Source organism: Bactrocera oleae, chromosome 3 (genome assembly GCF_042242935.1).
Source record: "Bactrocera oleae isolate idBacOlea1 chromosome 3, idBacOlea1, whole genome shotgun sequence".
Classification (NCBI taxonomy): domain Eukaryota; kingdom Metazoa; phylum Arthropoda; class Insecta; order Diptera; family Tephritidae; genus Bactrocera; species Bactrocera oleae.
The window spans coordinates 90858098-90874418 of record NC_091537.1 but is presented as its reverse complement, the minus strand read 5'-3'; the positions used below and the strand labels follow the sequence as shown (position 1 = coordinate 90874418).

Genomic DNA, 16321 nt, shown 5'->3' with positions numbered 1-16321 from the left:
CTTATTTAAGTGCTATAAAGGTGAGAGAACTGAGAAGATAATACAAGAAGTAATTTCGAAAAGCGGTGATTTCTTCTGATTTGTGTAGATTTATGAATGAACTAACTCATATTAAACTCTCTTTTTACTGGTCAGCTGAGAATCTAAATCGAAAGCTAAGCTTGTTAGGCATTCTGGCATTCTGTTTAGTGGCTGTGTTAGCGAATCAGTGAGCATATTGAACTTACAATTTTATGCAAGGTATACATATACAGCTATTAATGGATGGTATTAGTGTGAAACTAAGTAAGAAAACTCTTTTTGTCATATACAAAAAGCAAACACTATTGTCTACCTAACCCTTCCAACAACTCAGCTTGTTTGTAACGATCATACTTGTTGTCATAGAAATCCGGAATTAGCTTAACAAAATTAATAGTCCATACAGCAGACGTTAGTTATGCGCATAAATTATGTAGAATTATTTTCTCTTTGATAATACTGTCATTTCAGAGTTGATTTTTGCAGCAAACAAGCAAACAATGCCAGCCAGTTTGAAGCTTCATAATTAGAATGCTATAAAGCTCGGAAGGTCGCTGCTCGCTGTGTGCGTGTGTACGTGCGACGGCGGAGTACTACATGTTGGCACAACGGACCTGCAACAATGCATGACATTAACTACAGTTTGTGGTTAGTTGCAGCAACAGCTAATTTGATTTATCACCACCCATGTAACAGATGTTGACCGACATATTTACATGTAAATCTATGCGTGTGTGTGTATGTGTACAAAGTTGTTAAAAGTTCTAAACAGTAACTTGCGGGCAGTCAGGTGCTCAAATGCATGTTTATACTTGTATATATATTTATGTGTGTGTTATTTGTATGTATGTACATACATGTGTGTGCAAATGTGGTTTAATAAGTGTGTTGCATGCAGTCGTACATACACATACCTGTTCATACACGTGCCTATTTAAATAAATGCACACATGACGAAATCATACGATAAATAATATATTGAATTATTTGCTATTTATATTAGATATTGCCATATCAGTGGACAGCACGGTCGCTTATATGACTATAATATATTGATAAAAGTTTAAAGTATGCGTCCATAGTTATAAATAAAATATAAAATAGGCACAGAAAAAGTTTTAATTTTTGATAGCAAACGAAATATTGCTTGTGAGATGTTAGCAGATCGGTAAAAAAAGATAATTTTAGCAAATTAATATATTTTTTCGTTTTAAAGTCTATGCCCTCTCTGCCTTATAGCCAAGTGGTAATATTATTTTACTGTTTTTACTTTTTAAACTTTTTTAATACACTTATTTCTAGAAGAATATTATCAATGTAATGCGTTTTTACTGTTATAAATTTTCAAACTAGTAAACAAGCTGGATTTTTCTTTGCGCTTATCTCGCATACTATAGCAACATCACGATTACTAAAGTACCATTAACAACAATAACAAAAAAGCATAAACCACTGTAGTGCAAACAGTATTCTATTGCTTAAACTTATACAAATACCCAGTAAGAATTTTGTGTCATTGTGTCAAAAATAATAGAAAGTTACATTTAAATAGATGCCCTGTAGGAAATTAATGTCATTCTATCTAAGGCAGAAATCAAAGTAATAAAGTAGCCTCCAAAAATTTCAGACAATATCTAAAGGAGTATACGAAAACTATCGTTTATAATCTTTTAATAAAAAAATTAATTTTTAAGAATAAATAATTTTTTAAGAAATTTTTTTTTTAAGCAAATTTTTTTATATTTTTGTGCTGATCACGTGAATTAAAAAAATGAGGTTTGCAAAAAATTTTTGTTTTTTCAAAAACTCATTTTTGGACAATTTTTTCAATTTTGTGCTGAGAATGATAACGGTTTTTTGCTTTTACAAAACATTTCCTGTTTTTTTTTTCATAAAACAAAATTTTGTAATACCTTATGTTATATTTTATTTAGAATCCAATTTCATTAATGTTCTCATATAAGAAGATACATGAAACTCACGAATTGTAAAAGTGGTCTCTACAAAAAGTAGCTATTACGCAGTTGAAGAAAATATTAATCTTGAATATAAAGAGCTGATTAAAGTCAAAGCAAAAGTCTACAGCTTCATGGGTGGTCACCAATTAGAATTTTCTAAAATTATTATTATTTTTTTTGGTTTAAAGAAATTGTATTGAAAGTTATCTAATTTTTCATAACTTTATTATGAGAAGTTGCCAAACATGTGATATTTAAGGAAGCCAATCGATATCTTAATGGCATTTGTTATACCCTAAACTGCATATATTAAGCTTGGCACGAAGTGACGAGTCGAATCGACTTAAACATGTCCGTCTGCCTGTCTGTCTATCTGTATGTATGTATGAATCGCTCAGTTTTTGAGTTATCAATTTGAATATTTGCACATATTCTTATCTCTCTCAAGAAGCTGCTCATTTCTCGGAATCGCCGAAATCGAATCTCTATACCATATAGCTGTCTTACAAGCTGAACGATCGGAGTTAGGTTCTTGTATGAAAAACTTTTTTTATTCAAAGAGACTTCATCAAATTTGCAACGGGTTATTGTCCAAGGCAATGGTACAATCTCTGAAGAAATTGTTCAGATCAGTTCATTATAGCATATAGCTGCCATAAAAACTGTGCGATCAAAGCTAGGATACAAGTCAAGGAATTAAATTTAAGACACAAATATTATAAAAATATTTTTGAAAATATTAAAAAAAAACAGGAATTACAGATTAAATTTTAAAAAGTACAGTACTTTTTTTAATTAATTTATTTAAAAATGTATAGCCTATTTAAAAGCGGCTATAACTTTCAAAAAGTGTATTTGTGCAATTTTCTTATGGCTTCAACATTCCTTCAGAGCACATATATCAGTATTTTTAGATTAAGTAAATATGTGCACATGTAAGTCTTTACAAATATATACAAAACATTGCATAGGCGAGTACATACGAGTATGTTGATAAGCGCACATGAGAAATAACTTCCATAATGCCAAAGTGCGATTGTGTAAACACTAATGTAATAATATAGCGGCAGAAGCTGGCAGCAGCAACAACAAAAACAAAATATAAACAATAGCGCCGAAGGCAGTGGCAACATGGCTCTACAACATTTAACCAAAACGCTGGCATTATGGCATTATCATGGCTAACAACGAGCTATAACTACATATAAAACTGTATATTTTTTACACACACATGCACATATACTTGCTTAAGCAAGCTAATGATTATAGTAAAAATATACAGCAACAGCAACAATGAGCACGACGGTGGCAACAACAATGAGGCATGTGTGAGAATAGCTGTGGCTTTGGAAGAGAATAACTGTATGTAAATATGTATGTTTGTATGTATGTGTGCTTGTATGCATTACAAATGCTACATTTGCCATCGTCGCCGTTTGCCATCGAAGTCGTTGACAGCAAATGATGACAACTGTTGTCAGAAGGACATTTGGCATTGCCAACCGACCGCCATAATCATTTCATTTATTGCTTTCCTTTCATTACACAACTACTAATGCAGACAGGCATATGTGTAGCAAGATACATACATACATATGCAAATCCATACATATGTACAATAGTTGTGTGCTTCCTTTCAACACATACGACAGCATCGTAGCCGCTGTGTTGCCTTACTTTGCCTTCTGTATAGAAATTATTCTATTGTTGTTTTTGTTGCTATTATTATTTTTGCTTATACAATTTTATGAGCCATTCTTACACCACATTTGCATTTTTCATATGATCGTGACCGGCCAGCTAGCATATACAGTCATATAGCACACATACACACACTCATCCATATGCAAGTATGTGTATGGGCACGTCGATTATTTGTTGTTGTTAATGTAACGACCGTTATGTCATTGTTTGGCGCTACTGTTGCTGGCCAAAAGTACTTAATATTAATGATAGCCAATTGCATTCAAAAGCTAATACCGTATCCACTCGCCATAAACTATGAGCAATTCTGATATGAGTATCGTGGCTGAGAAAAAAACAAAACAAAAATTGATTAAAATACATACATATAGGTCATTAATATTCCCTTGCAGTTCACAGATAATTACGTGAGTGTCTGTATGTTTTGCTACGAAAAGTGCTAATTTTATTACTTTCCAATGAAATATTTCAATCTGTATTGAAATTCGAAATCAATTGTTATGTAAATGACGTTTGAGTGTTATTTAAAAACCTGTTTATGAGCCTTCTTCGCCGCTTTATAATTTTGTTGACAGCTGAGAGCACTATGCAAGCTGCGTTTTAATTTAAGTTATATTATATGCATGATTAGATATGAAATTTGTTTTTTATAGAATTATTGTTAGACAAAAACTTGATTAAATTAATGAAAATGTGTTTTAAGAATTTTCGCATGAAGCTTACAATTACAAAAATTTTAAATAAAAGTATGTTTTATAACAACATGTGGCAATCAGTTAAATAATAAAAAAAATTGGCCTGAACGTAGGCTAGCTTTTACTCATATTGGTTTTCTTTCAGGGTTACTTCACATAACCTTGTTAGCCAAAACCAAGATTGATGTGTAACAGTAAACACTCTCCAACACCTTTACGAAATTTGCGATTTTTAAAAGAAGCAATTTGCAGCTTACGGTAGTATTTCGAAACCAGTAAAATTATTAGTATTCTGTTCTAAAGACTACTAAGCTCCATTTAGTACTATCTCAAGTAGTATGTTATATTGGGTTTATGGGGTTATAGCTATACTCGCGCGGTGGCCAAAAGATACTTTCACATAATTTTCATGCAATAGTTCCAATATTCCAAACATGCGTTGGAATATTAATGTGCTTATGAAAAACGATTTTGCATGTCAGAAATGCTGCTCGAACGCCTCAAAAAGTAGCATTGGATTTTGACCGGTGATCAAAAACGGATTCAGTAAAAATCGTATGTGAAACCTGGCCAAACAGCCAAATTCATTCGAATGTCCATGACTGCAGGTAATGCTGTATTTGGTGCAATCAGAAGGGTGTACAGTATTATGAGCTTCTAACACCGGCTAAAACCACTAATGGGGAACGCTACCAAAAAAACTCATCAAATTGAAATTCCTGAAAATCGCCCGGAATTTGCGACTTCACCATAGACCAGACAATCATTTTTCAACATGACAAAGCTCGGTCTCGTGTTGCGAGAGCGCTTAAAAACTATCTGGAAAACAGCGGATGGGGAGTTTGGCGCAACCTGCCTTAGAGGGGAGACCTGGCCTCTACTGACTACGATTTGTTTTGGTCGATGCAGAACGCCCTGACTGGAATACGGTTATCATAAGAAGCGAGTATCAAAAATTGGTTTGACTCGTTCTTGACCGCCAAGATGGCGCAGTTTTTTGGGGATGGAATGGAATAGAGTCTAAAGAAATCTTAGGAAATAATATGCATATCCAATTAATATAAAAAAGGATTGAGATTTCATTATTAATTGTTTCCCCAAAAGGCTTTCTTCATTGTAAATTAGCAGAGACACTATTCTATTATAGAAACTTGATCAATTAAGCTAAAAGCTGTCTAAATAAATATCGAAAATCCTTAATATAATTATTCGTTTCGTTCTTATCACTTAAGAGCATTTCGGACCTCAGCATTGATTAGCTAAGACTCAGTACTTCTACCGTTTTACACTTAATTTCACAACATTACACCGAGGGTTGTCTTTTGTACTGTTATATATATGTATATATATATATATATACAGCAAGAAAACATATTCATACATATAGGTATATTAGTCAACGAATTCTTGCTGCGCATATTTTCATAAAGACACGTACGTACCTAAATTATCAGCTTTAAAAAGAACTTTTTGACGCTGACTCACATACTCATACATATACATATGTATGTATTTGTGTGTATATTTAAGAGTACAATAGCCAATATGAATTCAATTAAAAATTGTGAAGGGCATGAAATTGCTTTTAGCTTGTCATTGTCATTGCGTCAGCTCGTTTTTCACTTGACTCACCTGGAAACTCTTGCGGAATCAGCACACCTTTCTTGCGGCTCGCCGCCGCCGTTTTGGCATTATGCCCGTGAAATATGTGACGCAGGCGTATTAGCCGATAAAGCAAGAACAGCTCTCCGTGATCGGCATGATCACGACTATTCGCATCGGCATTGCCGTTACCGTTAATTGCTGTATTTGACTGAGATGCTGCAGCAGCTGTTGTATTATGCGAGGTGGAGTGCTTGGCGGTCACTCTTTCACCGCTGCTGCTCGTATTCGTAGCACCCGAGCTGTGCGCATTCACATTGCCGCTTGAGGAGGCCGTCGATGACGAGGTACCGGTGTTAATGGCCACCGTCATGCCACAAGCGCTCACCGACGAGTTCGAGGCGCTGGTGCCGGTGGTATGTGTTGTAGCCGTGGACGAGCCATTCGATGAAGACGACTGCAGCGTTTCGTCCGAGAACTTCGTCTTATAAGAGATACGCACTACGCGCGGCAACGAATAGCGATCGAGAAAGATGTCCGCAGGTAGCGGCTCGTGCTGGGACTAAAAAAAAAAGAAAAAATAGAAATTTCATAAATTTAATTGAAGTTTTCTCAAGTTCAGCACTCACCTCATTGCTATACTTGGATGCTTTGCTATCGCCGGTGGAGTAATCGCCGCCACCACACATGCTGCCATTGCCACAGTTGCCCGCACCGCTGCCATTGCCATTAGCGCCCAGTCCGCAACCGCTGCCACCGGCCAGATTCGCGCTCATGCCAACACCGGCCGCAGAGCCATAACCACCGCCGGCACTCATGCGCATGCGTCGTGCCAAGCGCTGTTTCATTTCGATTTCATTGCGTCGCGCTAGACGCGCATTTTCGAAATCCGCCACGGAAAACATATTTGCGCTGGTGTCGTGCGAGTTGAAGCGTCGCAATTTCGGTTTGCGTCCCTCGACCGCCGCGAAATGGCCTAACGGACCGCCGGAGACAGCTGTAATGTGCAAAGTAGGTGTTGTAATTAGTCATTTGCATGTCACGAATACAAATGAATAGTAAACGGCGCAAAATGCGAAAACTAAAACCTTAACAAATCTGCTTGCTAATTACTTACCACTTATCGCATTGGGCGGCGTAGCAACACCTGTAGCAGCTGGTGACGCATTGCTGCTGTGCTTGCTGCCATTGACAAGATTGCCGTTTGTGTTGCCATTGTTGGAGACTAAGAAAAAGACAGGAGGCGGTGGATTAACGTTGCTGCCGCCACCACAACTGCTGTGATGCTTAGCATTCAATTGCTGTTGTTGATGATGTGCGGCGGCTGACGACGACGACATGCCATTTGTATGGTTGCCACCTGAAAGTGAAGAAAAAGGCAGGCGGGAGAATTGCGTTAATAAATGACTGGAGAATGAGTAATGTACTTAAGATTCGATTAGACAGAAGTAAAGAATGGAAAACTGCAAAATGCAGGAATTTTTTTAATTCCGTTTAAAATTTTTATTCAACTAAGCGCTGGCTAGACAAGAAAATTTGCGCAAAAATCTAATTTAACTGGTGGGCGTTAAAGTCATGGCTTCGAGTTACTCAAATTGCTTTTAAGGCGGTTTTATACTTATGCTTTGCAGGCAAGGAATTAGCAAAAGATACTCTGCTATTTCAGAGCTTTCAATGCAAAGAGCTTTCGCTATGTTCAAAGCTCTCTTAAATTGGAGGTAAATTTTATTTCTTCTAAAAAAGTTTCATGTATGAAAAGCATATGAAAACGGACTAGTTGTTGGTGATTTGAGTTGTTTGTACTATTATAAAATTATTTACAATTAAATTTTTGCTTGTTGGAGATTTTTTATTATAAAAATTTGTTTTACAGAATTTCGCTAGCAATCTAAGGGAAGAGTACTAAAAAGCATTACTTGTCACTGAAACGTTGATAATTATATAATATTTTTTCTCTCTAGCAATAATTTTAACTATTTTGGGCAAGTAGTTTTGATAATATTTATCAGTTGGGTTTATTTGTGGAACTTTGAGAGGTCTATGCTAAAGTCGTACTAAACATTTTAAAGCCCTAAGCTTTCTGTTGAATATTTGTATGGTTCACGTTATGTTAATATACAATAAAGAAAACGTGGGTGCATGGTTTGAGGTGAAAATGTTTGAATGCCAAGTCATTTGTCTTTTTAATTAAATTAATCAAGAGCGAAGTTTTATGAGTTTAAAAAAGCTTTCTTAAGTGATAATAGAGCATCCAAGCTAAATATATATATTTTCAAGGTGCGTAAATAAAATGGAAAAGCTTGACGAAATTTGAGTCAAACGTAGATGCCTTTTTTGAAAAATTCATACTATGCTCAGTTGGTTCGAGCGGCTCCAAAAAAAAAATGCTATGAATATTCCGAGTTAAGAAATATATTTAAAAAAAAAAAAAACAAATTTCTCCCGATTGCATATCAAATTTGTCTCTTTCATATACGACATCTTTTTGTATTTTTAATATGCAATAATTTCTCTTCGAAATTACTATTCCATAAGCAGCGCGATAACACTAAAAGTGAGTTTCCCTTGCTTTCAGCATTAAAAATTATTTGCTTTTATGTTTACTAATTTTAATTAAAGGTGGTTTTTTTAGACGTGTGGTTGAGACAAAACTTTTTCGGAGTTGTTCTTTTTGACAGCTGTTACGTTTTTTTTTACTCAGTTTGGTTTGTCATTTCATAATGATCAGACTTATTCCAACAACGTTTGCAAATGGTGTAAATTTATTACCAAAGTAATGGTACAGTAAACAAAAGAATATTTTGTTCACCGCTGAAGCTTAGTTTTTGTTGAATCCATACGTTAATGGAAAATTGTCGAAATTGGAATGATGACAATCTACAAGCCATTATGGAGACACTGATTTATTTTTAAAAAAGTTCACTGTTTGGTGTGCTTCATAAGCGAAGGGTTCATATTTTTTCGAAAATGAGGCCGACCATAATGCTACAGTCAATAGGGAACGCTACCGAGCCATGGTTAATAAGTTTTTCGTGCCGAAATTGGTATATGCATACAATTAAATTATATACGTTTTATTTCTTCTGGAAAAACACATGTCAAAAAATGTACCCTTTATTAAGGGGCGAAATCAGTTTAGATGATTCAACCCCGAAGCGCACAGTTTTTTTAAATGCGTTTCTCTCGAAACGACTGTTTCTCAACTTGCGGGAATCCTAGCTCGAAAAGTTATTGACGAACCGATCTTAAAATTTGTGTAAATATCCTCTATTCAAGTCCGCAAAATACGAATCAAACTCTGGAATGATATTATTAAGTGAAATATATTTTTTATGTAAGAAAGGTGAAAAAAGTTATATGAAAATATAACATTATATTCAAACCCCTCCAAACCATTTAGTTTTCAACTCTTTTGGTCAGAGTTTGGTTCATGTTCTTAGAAAATATGTTACTAACGAAAGACAAAAAAATTAATGATTTCAGTTCAAAACTGTGACCTCTAGGTGTCCCGCCAGCAGTCAACTCTGATGGCGATCGTCAATGGACACCACCCTTTAACTCCACCACTTCTGGCGGATTGAAAAATTTAGTAGAGTAGTTCAAAATAGGCTTAAACTATCCTGCTAGTTTAAACGAATTATTACTACTCTTTCTTAGTTACAAAAAAATCACTAAAACTCTCGAATTTCGGCCTCCTAAACTGGTTTCCCCCCTTGGAATGAATAATACAACTTCTTTTAATGCTTATATCTATGGCTAAGTAACCTTTTTGTAATAATTACTTTAGAGACAAAGTTTGATGACCCCTTTTCATTGCAATTGTGAAAAAATGTAATATTTAGTAATACACATTTTTTTTTATAAATTTTACAAAAATGCCTTGTTAAAAAAAAACAATATTTTAGTGGTATTTTACTAACATTATATATGCAATAAAAATAAATATTTAGAAATTGTAATTAATTTAACATATTTATTATTATTTATATATATTGTTCAAATTTAAAAATTATTATTTTTTGTTTTTCAATTGATGATAAAGAAAAAATGATTTTTTGTTTTTATAAAAAGTTTTATGGGCGTAGACGAAGGTGAACGATTTCACGCTCAAATTTCGGGATTCGTTTCAGCGTTAAATTGTAAAAAATACGCTTACTATTTGCTTAAAAGATTTTTTTTTTCGCGAAATAAGTTCTTTTTTATTAAGTTTACTAACATATTTGTCCTTTTGTTTAACGCAAGTATTAAACTGAGAATTCAACTTCAAGACTAATAGATAATTGTTGAAAGCAAAAAAAAAAAAAACAGATTATAGCGGTATGAGAAATATACGTTACTTAGGAAATTTTTCAGAAAGTGCACAGCTGCTAAGCTAACCAGCTGCTACTACGAAATAATAGGTAGATGAAAAAAGAAACAACAGCTTTGTATCGTTTAGTGGGATCTTGTTTTGCATTTTCTGAGAAAATTTACCTCAGTAATGTATATATTTCAACAAACATAAAGCCTACTGACTTTTTGGAAAAATTTTAGATTTTGACGTGAAAGTTTTTGTGTAAAAATTTGGAGTTTTTTAATGTTAAGTCGAAATAAGGTTTCCTCCCTCAATTTTGTTAATTAAAAACAAGAAAAAACGTTAACTTCGGTTGCGCCGAAGCTATAATACCCTTCACAAAAACAAAGGCCCCTTACAAGAACTTGATTCCGAACGTTCAATTTGTATGGCAGCTATATGATATAGTGATCTAATCTGACCAATTTCTGTGGAGAATAATTTGTTGCCTTAAGCAATAACTCGTGCCTAATTTCGTGGAGATACCTCGTCAAATATAAAAATGTTCCATGCAAGCACTTTACTCCGATCCTTCAGTTAATATGGCAGCTATATACTATAGTCATCCGATCTGAATAATTTCTTCGGAGATTACATTGTTGCCTTAACTAATAATCCGTGCCAAATTTCGTGAAGATACCTCGTCAAATGAAAGAGTTTCCCATACAAACACTTGATTCCGATTGCTCAGTTTGTATGGCAGCTGTATGCTATAGTGGTCCGATATCGGCCGTCCCGACAAATGAGCAGCTTCTTGGAGAGAAAAAGAAGTGTTCAAAATTTCAGATCGATATCTCAAAAACTGAGAGACTAGTTCGCGTATATACAGACGGACAGACGGACGGACGGACAGACAGACGGACATGGCAAAATCAACTCAGCTCGTCACCGTGATCATTAATATATATACTTTATATGGTCTCCGACGTTTCCTTCTGGGTGTTACAAACTTCGTGGCAAAATTAATATACCCTGTTCAGGGTATAAATACAGTGTGTTTGGGAAGAAGGTAAGTTTACATCAAATTTTGTGAAGAATTTTTGTTGCACAAGATTAAAGTAAAATACCTGAAAACTTGGATGTTTAAATTTTTTACATTCAAGTAAATTGTGAGGTTATGTAAAAAAGGTGTTGATACAAAAGCTGGAGAAGCCTACGTTACCAACTTTTTTTATAATTTTTTTTTTATTGGACTCGTAATTTTATATTTGTTTAATTTTTTATTAATTTTATTTTAATATTTTGTTTAATTTTTTATTAATTTTATTTTAATATTTTGTTTAATTTTTGCGGAAATAGAGATACACCGTTTTAAACGCTTAAAAATTCAAATACGCACCTCCTTTTCCTTTTCACTGCCTCAAATGGGTTTTTTTTTCCTTTCGTTTACAATGGATTTCAACCTATTACGAATTTATTTTACTTTTTACCGTTTTCACTGGCACTGGCCTACACTCTAAGAAGTTTTCCAACCTTTTTGAAGTTTTGCGCTAGGTTAAGAAAATATATTTTTGAGTACTAATAATAAATTTATCACCTTCCTTTTCACTACCTCAGAGCGCTTATAAATTATAATTTCCTTTAATTTTTGTTATTTTACCTTTCGTTTGCTATGGGTTTTAACCTATTATGCATTTCTTGCAATTATTAGCATTTTCAAAGGTTTCTGCACTGGCCTACATTTCAAAAAACGTTTAAAATTGTTTGACGTTTTTCGATAAGTAATGAAAATATATATTTGACTATCTTTTTATAATTTAGTCCTAATATTAATAAATGTATGTTACACGAACCGATTTAAGTATTTATTAATCGATTAAAGTGTCGATTTTGTCGTTGACTCATTTCAAAAACTCATTTCAAATTGAAATTGTGAACTCAAAATAGCGATTAATTTCACTGCTACGCGGTCATACAATTAATTGCTGCTTTTTGCTTTTTGCACATGAAAGCAATTATTCGCAGCATCATTTAAGCGCTATTAAACGCTGTATTAACCACTTAAAGCATTCCCAGCGCATTGTCAACGAGCGCGTGACATGTGAAAAGTTCAACAATTTCATTGCCAGAACGATTAAAATGATTAATTGATTGCAATGAGCATTTCATCATCTTTGAAAGGCTTCTTATTGCTTTTCTGTTTCGCTATTTGTCTTTTTCGCTGAACACGCAACATTGTTGCGGTGAGCGCGAGCAGCGCTAGCCAAAAGCAAAGCAGCGCTACGCTACAATGCCGCTAAATAAATCAACGCGCGTGCGTTTGTGTGTGTGCATAGTAACTGTCGCGTATATATTTAACTACCCTATAATATCGTTGCATTTTTTTTTGTTTTAGTTTTTTGCTACATTTTAATTTCTAAAGAATTTTCGACGCGCACCGCTGGGGTATCTTACTCACCTACTAGATTGGTTGTTGACGACGCTGTGTTTTTTATTGTTGTTGTTGCTGCTACTGCGCTCGTAGTGGTCGTAGCTGTCGTGCTATCTGTTGTTGCACCAGCTGCTGTTGCCGTTGTTGTTGCTGTTGTTGCAACGCCGGCGACACTCGTTGGTGTTGCCATGTGCGGGCTACTCTTGATAAACCAGTTGGCCAAGTGTCGTTGACGTTCGAATTCGATACTGCTGCGTTGCATTTCGGATAATTTTATGGAATCAGTCATTTCGCTAGGTAACAAAGCGATTTGAGCGCGCGCGCAAAACAATCACAAAAACAACAAACACCAAAAAATAAACAAATAAAACTGAATTCGATAACTATGAGGAGGAAACACACAACAACAACACTTTAATTTGCTTTTATTGTTTTGTTGTAGTTCTTGTTGTTGCTTACTGGGAGCAGCTGCCGTAAGGGTAGGGCGTGCACGCCTGCGCACAGCACAATGAAGTGATCGCACACTAACACACGCACGCACACAGTGAACGCGATTTTGTTTTTATTTTATTTTATTTAAATTTTTTTCTGCTCTGCTTTGTTTGTTCTTTTGCTTTGCTACTGGAATGTTGCACGCACTACACTTTACTTTTGTTGATAACTTGAGTGCACTTGCTTGCCTGAATTTGCTTTATACGCTTTTCACTTAAAAATTAACTTTTTTATTATATCTCGTGGGCACTTCGAAATCCTTACGAAAATCACATTTTGTTTAGTTTTCACTCTTCTATGCATTTTTTGCGGCTTTTGCTTTGCATGCACTTGGAAAATTATTTACACGCTTAATTCTTGCCAAACCAAAGTAGCAGCACTCGTTGTCACTTGGTTCTATTCTAATTCACACTGTGCTAGCCTGTCAACTGCCGGCCCGTATTTGGCATGATCTACAGCCCAAAAGCACTTATACACAAACAATGGTAATGACGGCGTTGACAACGCTGCTGCTAACGACAAACGGCAATCGACGTAGCTACATACACACCCAAACACACATATATATGTGTGTGTGTTTGTGGCTGCCGATGTATTGCTAAGCGGAAAAATTTGCGCTGACGACCTTAGCAACACGCGTGCTCGCGAACACTCGTCGTGCCAGACTCACGTAGACTGTAGACGCGACCCGTTCCGTTGGCGCGTCGAATGCAACTGCCGGCCAACGTCAGCGCTAGCCACATGCGAAGCTCCACACGGTTCGTTGTATGTCTCTGCTTGTGCGCGCGCCTATGCGTGTGTGTGTGTGTGTTTGTGCTCCAAACAAAATTCACAGCAACAACAACAGCGCGTTTGTAAGCAACACTCCGCTATAAACAATGAAGGCATGAGCTGCCGCTGTGACTCAGTCAGTCAATCCGAGCGTTCGGGCGTCATCGTCATCGACACATTCAACCAACGACATTTGTGTATGTATGTATGTATGTATTTAGTTGCGTTTTGTTGTAAAATCGTTGACTGCGACGGCGGCGACGTCCAAATAAAAAAATGCAACAACAGCAACAAATGCCAAAAGGCAGTCAGTTAGTTGGTTAACTGAATGATTTTGCTTGCTTGTTCGTTGGCTTCGCTGGCTTGATTGGTGAGCGAGTGGGTATGTGAGTGCTGAGCACTACAACAATGTGCTGAGTAGCCACACAATGCAAAAAGCAGAGAGGCAGGCCGGCAGACCGCTGTATATGAATCTTGTTGCTTTGCTAACTGGCGGGGTTGCTTACCTGTGTGTATGGCAAAAAGAAAGAAAAAAAAACAAAAACAACAACATTAGTTATGCTCATACAATTGTAATGTGTCTTTGAATACTTGTAATAATTGTAAAAATAATTATTCTTATAATAATTCTAATATAACAATAGTTTGCCAGCTGTAATGGCTGAGTTTATTCCTAATGTATGCCTGCCGCTTGCTGAGCAGCGCGTCTTCTTTTTGTTGTGAGACATGGGACAATGTGCTGGCAGTATTGGCGGGTTATATTCCCATGTCCGTATGCATTGTATGTATTCATGCAAGTACCTATATGGTATACAGGTCATATGAATACAGCACAGGTACTTAGAACTTTTAGCACAGAATATTTATACTCTCAATGACTTAAACGGCATATTTTTGCTATAAGAAAACTTTCAATAAATAATATATTTATAAAAACATATATTCAGGTTGGTCCAGTGGTGTAATATGTATTAAAAGTTGGGTGTATATTGCAGTTAAAATTTGTTAAAAACAGGTAGTTAGTGTTGCCACTAACAGTTTAATAAATACTTATTAAGGTAGTAAATGCGCATACAAGTTGTAAAGTTCAAATTATAACAGGTTTATGCTAATTTAAACATAAAATAAAATAAAAACAAAATAAAAATTGGGTGGCAACTCAGTTTTTGTGAAATTTCTCGTGCCCTCCAAAAACAAACTTGATTGATTTCAGAGTACCCAGCATATATTAACCCTGGTTTATAAAAAAAAATTTATATAAAATCATTAAAATTGAAATTAGGTGGCAACTCGGCTTTTTTTTAGATTTCTTGTTCCTTGAAAAATTAAAACTGGTTTGTTTTGGACAATTATAATTTATACCAATAATTAAACTATAAAGGACATTTGCTGAAAACTTTTAAAAGCTCTGTTGAACCTGGTTAAAAAATATATAATGTAAAATGTTTGAAATTGAAGTTAGGTGGCACCCTTATCCCTTCCAAATATAAAATTGATTTGCTTTAAAAAATTTTGATTTACACAAAATGAAATTTAGTTTCGTTTTCTCTTTCACCAAAAGCTTTCAAAAGTTTTATTTTTATTTGCTCAAAGCTTTCGAAGGCTCTTTTATTCTTTATATATCTAGTTTTCGAAGGGCTCATACAATTTAAAAATTAGTCTTAATTTGAATTTAATTCCAAAGCCGACAATAACTTTGGATATTCCGAATTTTTACCATCCCAGTTGAGCATAATTTCTACTCAATTGACTAGAAAACGTGCAGGGTTGAGACCTTTTCATATTAATTTATGAAACTAAAACGGTTAGGCACTGCAGACGTAGATTCTACAAGTATAACGGTTCCACAAGGCCATATTCTTCAGACAGTTTTTTCATAAATTATTTCTGTATATGAGAAGTTGTAGCACAGGTGCCCAAACAGGTCGGTCAGTTACCTGCGGTTCGGGCTACGTTAACGTCAGAAGTTATAATGATAAGAGTCCAGCGACCCATGACCAGAGTGAACTCACAGCTTTGCGATTATTTATAATAGGCCAATGTCCTGGTACGCACGTTTGATATCTAACTTTATGGTAGAAGTCAACACGTAGCACCTGAAACTGTCACGTACTCTCGACGAAACTCAACTTAACTCAACTCAACGAAACAAGGCAGTTTCTAGTTAGCTAACTGGTAAGCTGCCTAAAAGGTTAATTTCGTTGGGTAATACGATTTACTTGCAATATGGTTACAAGAATGGCTATTTATATGATAGATACAGCAGTGACAACTCTTCATAGTAATACTAGTCTAGCGTCTAGGAGCACGCCGTTTGCAACAATACAGTTTCAAATTATTATTGAGTTGATTAACCTATTAACTTAGAGAGTTT

The 16321-nt window shown here is 35.2% G+C and overlaps 1 protein-coding gene across 3 annotated transcripts in view; it reads right to left on the bottom strand.

Moving 5' to 3' along the window:
- The window catches only part of B4 (imaginal disc development protein B4), a 225792-nt gene that overhangs the window by 16426 nt on the left and 193045 nt on the right, over positions 1–16321 (bottom strand). For all 3 annotated transcript variants that reach the window (XR_011395541.1, XM_070107200.1, XM_070107201.1), the window contains 4 exons: positions 12712–14453; positions 7098–7340; positions 6610–6977; positions 6011–6542 (listed from right to left, as the gene is read on the bottom strand). Coding sequence is in view for 2 of the 3 variants with exons in the window: in XM_070107200.1 (XP_069963301.1) it covers positions 6011–6542; positions 6610–6977; positions 7098–7340; positions 12712–12973 (1405 nt within the window). In the remaining variant the exon portion in view is untranslated. The remainder of the gene's footprint in view (positions 1–6010; positions 6543–6609; positions 6978–7097; positions 7341–12711; positions 14454–16321) is intronic.